Below are 6,828 nucleotides of genomic sequence, written 5' to 3'. Positions count from 1 at the left end.
ACTGGCATTTAAGTGTCACCCGCATTGCTGTGTAACAATCGATTATGCTCCCATCATTAGACTTTCAATTCCAGATTTCTATTGAACTCAAATTTCACCATCTACAGTGTTGGGATTCAAACCTGGATCTCCAGAGTATTACCCTGCTTCTCCGGATTGTACTGCCAGTGAGAATATCACTAAGCCATTACTTTCTTGCATATGTTGCATTTCAAAGAGGTCATTCACCAGCACATTAACAAAGGAAATATGTGGATCCACAATAAATGTTGCCATCACATCTGTGATGAGCGATTAAATATAAAATCGTCCCAAAATTATCACAACAGGGCAGTGTGATCTGAAATTAAGTTAGGCCAGACCTGTCCTGCTGAAATGCGAGGACTGAAGCGTTGGTATATTGATGTTGATTCCTGATAGCGGCTGCTGGATTTAATCCGAGTGAAACAACTAACCTCTCTGAATGAAGGCGGAAGGCCCATGGACTGTGTATCAGTATTGCTGTATAGCAGGCAGAAAGTGACCCACTGGTTCGCTGCAGAGCGCTGTCTTTGAGTGCGGCGATAATAGATGACCCATTCTTGCACAAAATGCTTCTGTGATTTATTTGTCTTTGTAACAATGAAGTTGAAGAGCAAAGTGAAGAGGAACAACATTCATCCCTCACTGACCTCAAACATGACATTGTGGCTGAGTCTGTGATAGATTTTCACTGTCTCTCCCTCAGTCTCTATCTCCCCGTTTCTCTGCCTATCTCTCCTCCTTTATTTCTGCCTGTCTTCATCTCTCTCGCAATCTGTCTCTCTCCGTCTTCGTCTCTCTTTTCGTCTCTCTCTCTCCATCTCTTCGCGTTCCGTTCTCTTATCTCGCTCCTCTTTTCCTCTCTGTGTTTGCCTGGCTACCAATCTCTCTCGATCTATCTATTTTCCGTCCTGTTCTACCTCTCATTCTCCTTTCTTTCTCTATCTTGCTTTCTGCTGTCCCCCCCCCCTCTTCCTTTCTCTGTCTCTGTCTGTCACTCTCGTGCTCTCTCTCTGCCCCTTTCTCTTGACCTCTCTCTTTCCCTACCTCTCTATCTCTGCACATCCCTCTCCACCACCATGCGTTGTAAGATATCAGTTTCGTGTTCATACACGTAGCATCGGATGCCAGTTAGTCCAGGTGAATGTGAGGCCGTCTCGAACCTTTGCCTCAACATCAAAGGAGAATGGAGAAGTTCAGAAATTCTCAGCATCTGTCCCGGAACTGCTGCAAACTTGAAGTTGCCTCGGGTCGGCTAATGGGAGATACATGCCATTCGGAGAATGTAAGAGCAGGGAGATTACGGTGGACCGTATAAAATACTGGTTAGGCCACAGCTGCAGTACTGTGTACAGTTCTGGTCGCCACATTATAGAAAGGATGTGATTGCCCTGGAGAGGGTGCAGGGGAGATTCACCAGGACATTGCCTGGGCTGGAGTGTTTCAGCTATGAGTAGAGGTTGGTTAGAGTGGAGTTGTTTTCCTTAGAGCAGAAAAGGCTGAGGAGAGGGAGGGGACGGGGGCGGGAGGGGTACTGACTTAGGTGCACAAAATAATGAGGGTCATAGATAGGGAAGATAGGAAGAAACGTTTGCCTTTAGCGGAGGCGTGAATAACCGGCGGGGGAGGGGAGGGGGTACTTGTTGGATAGATTTAAGGTAAGGGGAGAAGATTTAAGAGGAGGGATTAACTTTTTTTTTGCCCAGAAGGTGATAAAGGGTAGTAGAGACGGTGTCTCTCACAATATTTAGATAAGCGCTTGAAACACTATAGCATCAAAAGCTATGGAGCAAGTACTGGAGAATGAGATTCAAATAAATAAGTTTTTGGGGTCCAGCGCAGTCACAATGAGCTGAAGGGCCTCTTTCTGTGCTGGAAAACTTTGAATACCTCAGAATATAAAAGACAGAGGTGTTTATTGCATAAACTTTGCTGAGAGGAGAGAAGTTCTAGTTCCTGGGACCTCTCTAAGAGATTTCCAATCTCTGTGCTTGTGTGGCCGGCTTCAATGTCGCCTTTCTCCTCCGCCTTTGAGGCGAAGGATTTGAAAGCCCTGCCTGGGCAGAGCACAGACATCCCGCCCAAAGCCCGGCTGGGAATTGGGGGCGAAGCCTAGCGATTTTTGGGCAATTTGGGTGAAAAGGGAGAGGAGATGTCGGCGGAGCTGCTCTGGCGGAGAGCTCTGAGCAACATTTGTGCGGGTTTAACTGACCAACACAGAGATAATTCCGGGGGGATTCTGATGCAGGGTGAGGTGTCCAGGCTTGGGCACACGGTAAAGGTCCTTTGGAGTTTCGGGGGGTCCTATTTGAATGGGAATCGGGGGGTTTAAGTGGGAGAGAAACACAGACAGAAGCAGCTCTGGGAGCTGAGAGCTGCCAGTCACCGTTCACGTCCGCTCCTTGTCTTTAACTTGCTCTGTGCTGCCGCCTCTCGCTTCATTCCAGATTTAACTCTCTCTGAACTCCAGACAGTTTTTGGATACAGATCCAGCTATGGCAGACGCTGCAGCAATCGAGACAGCTCCGGCAGCCGCTCCCGTCGCTCCAGCCAAGAGCCCCAAGAAGAAGAAGAAGGCGGCGTCCGCCCGCTCCAAGTCCACCGCTCCCAAACTCAGCGAGCAGATCCGCAAGTTGGTGGCGGCCAACACCGACCGCCGGGGGATGTCCGTGGCAGCCATCAAGAAGGCGCTGGGCAGCAGCGGGTTGAATGTGGAAAAGAACCGCGGCCGCATCAGGCTGGCCATCAGGAAGAGCGTGGAGAAAGGCATCTTGCAGCAAACCAAGGGCACCGGCGCCTCCGGCTCCTTCAGACTCGCCAAACAGGCGACAAAGACCAAGGCGGCCAAGAAGGCGAAGAAACCGGCGGCCAAGAAAACCATCGCCAAGAAATCTCCCGCCAAGAAACTGGCTAAGAAAGCTCCCGCCAAGAAATCGGCCAAGAAAGCTCCGGCCAAGAAAGCTGCAGTCAAGAAATCCCCCAAGAAACTGGCCAAGAAAGCCCCTGCCAAGAAGACCCCCGTCAAGAAGGCTGCCCCCGCTCTCAAGAAGGTTGCCCCCAAGAAGGCGAAAGCGGCCAAAGCACCTAAACCCAAGGCTACCAAAGCCGCAAAGGCCAAGAAAACCAGCAAGAAGTAAAGCGACCCCGCAACTTGTTGCAAAAAGTGACAATTCTGAACCCAAAGGCTCTTTTCAGAGCCACTACATCCGCCAAAAAGAGCCGAGATCCCCGAGCGTCCCCTCAAACAGACTAGTTATTTTAACAAATCAGTTCAAGTAAATGTTTACTCCCCTATTTTCAATGAACAGTTTTTAAGAAGTTTGTTCATGAACACTTAACACTATGACATACAAGGCTATGAGCCAAATGCAGGGAAAAGGGCAGACAAGATGGGCCGAATGGCTTCGTTTTGCGCTGTTGACTCTGAAGGATGAATTTGCAGAAGTAGCACGGTAGGTTAGAACACGTGCGAAGGGCCGAATGCCCTCCAGTTTCTATGTATGCATAGACAGTGAATAGGAGATATAGCATAACTAAATTGTTTTTTTTTCCAATTGTTGGTGTTTCGCGTTGTTAAATGTTTTTAAACATTGTTCACTGTTAATGTGTTTTAGAGTTGAGATGAGGAGGGGCGGGCGATGTCGATGTTAAGCTGGCTGCTTGACATTGGCGGGATGAGCTTTGTCCAAATATAGTGTCTGGCATTTTTGAAAAAGACAATAATTCCTGAGTAGGGCCGCGAATCCTCTCCGTTTCCGAACAAGGATAACATTGGGAGACTGTTTATTCTGTGAAAGCCTTCCTGGACAGGATGGCTTTATTGGGAAGTTAAAATTGTCAAAAGGCGCACATTTCAATATTTTGTATATCCTTTCAGATATTAAATGAATCGAATATATATTTGCCACAAAACTAAACCCCTAAAGGACCCCCTCTTACCACACAGAGGGAGATGTGGAACACACTAGAACGGTATGTGCCGGAGAATGAATCCGGAGCACCCACACATTAGATGAACCATGTATTTCCTTTAGTGCAGAGACCTCAGGGTGCCGGATATTGGAGGGAAGCAAACTTAGCTCCTCACAATCTGTTACAAATTTCAGCAGCTATACAATGTGCCTTTGCCAATTTTATGAACGCATTTATAATAAAACTGCTGGAAAAAGTCAGCAAGACCAGAAATTTTTTTTATATATTATTATTATTTCCAACATTCCGCACTGCATATAATATCGTAATGTATGTTATAAATGTATGCATTTTTACATGTGTCATATATATACATTATAATGTCTTGAATAAATTTATTTTCATTTATACATATCGTGATATCTGTGTTATCTAAATCTACAATATAATTGTATATATAATATGTATACGTGTATTTTTTTTATATATAAAACACATTGGAAAGGGTTTGCTTTGACCAACACGGTTTGATTTGCAGTGAAATTGGCGGTCTTTTTTGGCGGTGAATTTTGAAAATCAGGCGGCCATCCGAGCTCAGCCAATCAGAGCTGGCAGCCTGTGGTTGCTATGAGGGTGATTGGATAGGGGCTGTGGCGAGAGCCAATCAGTGGCGGCGGGCGGTGCTTCAGCCAGTTGAAAAAGGGAGGCTGGAAGCCGCTCTGACATTCCGAGTTACTGCGTTTGAAGAGATGGCCCGAACCAAGCAGACAGCGCGCAAGTCAACCGGCGGGAAAGCTCCCCGCAAGCAGCTGGCTACCAAAGCTGCCCGCAAGAGCGCTCCAGCCACGGGCGGAGTGAAGAAGCCTCACCGCTACCGGCCCGGCACTGTGGCTCTGCGGGAGATCCGCCGCTACCAGAAGTCCACCGAGCTGCTGATCCGTAAGCTGCCCTTCCAGCGCCTGGTGCGGGAGATCGCTCAGGACTTCAAGACCGACCTGCGCTTCCAGAGCTCGGCCGTCATGGCCCTGCAGGAGGCCAGCGAGGCTTACCTGGTGGGGCTCTTTGAGGACACCAACCTGTGCGCCATCCACGCCAAGCGAGTCACCATCATGCCCAAAGACATCCAGCTGGCCCGCCGCATCCGCGGGGAGCGCGCCTAAATTGACCCGGACCCCTTTCTAAATTGAATAGCGGAAAAAAAACAAAGGCTCTTTTCAGAGCCACTAAATCTACCAAAAGAGCAGTAATCGGCCTGAGGTACATGCCCGGTACTAGTGCAGCTATCCTGTGATAACATACAAGTTTGAACTGCGTAAGCTGGGGTTTTAACCTTTGTTCCCCTTGCCATATGATAAAAGAATTAAGGATTATGGGGGGAAAATGGAACTGATCCACTTCAGATCAGCCATGATCTTATTGAATGGCGGGACAGGCTCGAAGGGCTAGATGGCCTACTCCTGCTCCTATTATGTTATTACACTCTGACCTGGCCTCCGCAGCCTTCTATGGTAAACTCCCAGGTTCACCAACTTCTGGCTGAAAAACTTACCCTCCCATCAAGTTCTCAAATGTCTCTACCCTCAGATCCTAGTCTCCTATTGATGAAAGAATTTCTTCCACGTCCACTCTATCAATGAGATTCCCCTTCTCCATTGATCCCTTTTAAACTCCCAAGTACAAACCCGGAGCCCTAAATCGTTTCTCATACCTGATGTTGTGTGATAACACAATCCAATTTGGTAACTATTTAACCTGAAGTTGTAATCCAGATTGGGTGCCGATTCAATCCAACTTTTCTGTGAAGCTGTTGTGACTCTCAATCCAATGGTTTAGCCAAGGTAAATCTGATAAAGTTCCTCACTGATTTGCATGTATTTGATTAAAATATTTAACAGCAGATGAGTCTCATTCAATTACCCGCCCAGCAGTTTGGAAGAAATATTTTCCAAGCATGTACATTGGAGGAGGGCCTCTAAAAGTCAATAGTTTAGAATTTGGCGCTCCCTGCTGGGGGCTATGGTGCTGCGCTTGTTGTCAGCCCATGACATACCAATATAGATCAGAATTTACTCACTCTGGCCTGAGAGTCACTGAATGCGCTTTGTTTAACCGACAATGAATGACTCGCTGTCAGATTCACGTCGGTTAGTTTGGCAGCCTTCTGTAAGACTAAAAAATAGGAGTAGAATTAGGCCATTTGGCCCATCGAGGTTGCTCCGCCATTCAATCATGGCAGTTTTTTTTCATCCCCATTCTCTTGTCTTTTCCCCATAATCCCTGACCCCCTTATTAATCAAGAAACTATCTAACTCTGTCTTAAAGATACTCAATGACCAAGCCTTCTGTGGCAGAGTTCCACAGATTCACCACTCTCTGGCTGAAGAAATTCCTCATCTCCGTTTTAAAGGATCGTCCCTTTAGCCTGAGGTTGTGCCCTCTGGTGCTAGTTTTTCCTACTAGTAGAAACATCCTCTCCACGTCCAGTCTATCTAGATCTCGCAGTATCCTGTAAGTTTCAATAAGATTCCCCCCTCATTCTTCTAAAGTCCAACGACCCAGAGTCCTCAACGGTTCCTAAAGGGCATTTAGATTTAATTTCCCATTTCACCATCCATCCCCGTGGTTGGTTTCAAATGTGTGCATTCTGCAGAGCACCAGCCCGGGGCACTGTGTTGCACTGTGTCCCCTCTTCCACTAGTCATGGAATTTTACAGAACAAAATGAGGCCCTTCGGGCCATCGTGTCTGTGCCCTCCATTCAGCACCGATGCATCCTAATCCCGTTTACCAGCAATTAGTCTTGCTGCCTTGTTTGAGTACCATTCGTTTGTAAGTTGCATATAGATTCATACAGTGCTACAATGCTGAAGGAGGTCATTCGGTCCATCGAGTTTAC

General features: G+C 47.2%; 2 protein-coding genes across 2 annotated transcripts; both read left to right on the top strand.

Annotated features, from left to right (window-relative positions):
• The first annotated feature begins 2,459 nt into the window (after positions 1-2,459).
• LOC145345366 (histone H1.3-like) lies at positions 2,460-4,345 on the top strand. The gene has a single exon (XM_080193185.1). The coding sequence runs from the start codon at positions 2,517-2,519 to the stop codon at positions 3,156-3,158; it is 642 nt and encodes a 213-aa protein (XP_080049311.1). The 5' UTR covers positions 2,460-2,516; the 3' UTR covers positions 3,159-4,345.
• A 332-nt stretch (positions 4,346-4,677) lies between these two features.
• Positions 4,678-5,093, top strand: LOC145345365 (histone H3). Its single transcript, XM_080193184.1, has one exon. It carries the CDS (start codon positions 4,683-4,685, stop codon positions 5,091-5,093), a length of 411 nt encoding a protein of 136 aa, XP_080049310.1. The 5' UTR covers positions 4,678-4,682.
• Positions 5,094-6,828: the final 1,735 nt, after the last annotated feature.

Source organism: Carcharhinus amblyrhynchos, chromosome 7 (assembly GCF_965287045.1).
Source record: "Carcharhinus amblyrhynchos chromosome 7, sCarAmb.v2.hapA, whole genome shotgun sequence".
Classification (NCBI taxonomy): Eukaryota; Metazoa; Chordata; class Chondrichthyes; order Carcharhiniformes; family Carcharhinidae; genus Carcharhinus; species Carcharhinus amblyrhynchos.
The sequence above is the reverse complement of the archived record's forward strand: the minus strand, read 5'-3'. Positions and strand labels throughout refer to the sequence as shown.

Coding starts and splice junctions, on each gene's coding strand:
- LOC145345366 (XM_080193185.1), top strand. CDS start 2,517: ATGGCAGACGCTGCAGCAATCGAGACAGCTCCGGCAGCCGCTCCCGTC.
- LOC145345365 (XM_080193184.1), top strand. CDS start 4,683: ATGGCCCGAACCAAGCAGACAGCGCGCAAGTCAACCGGCGGGAAAGCT.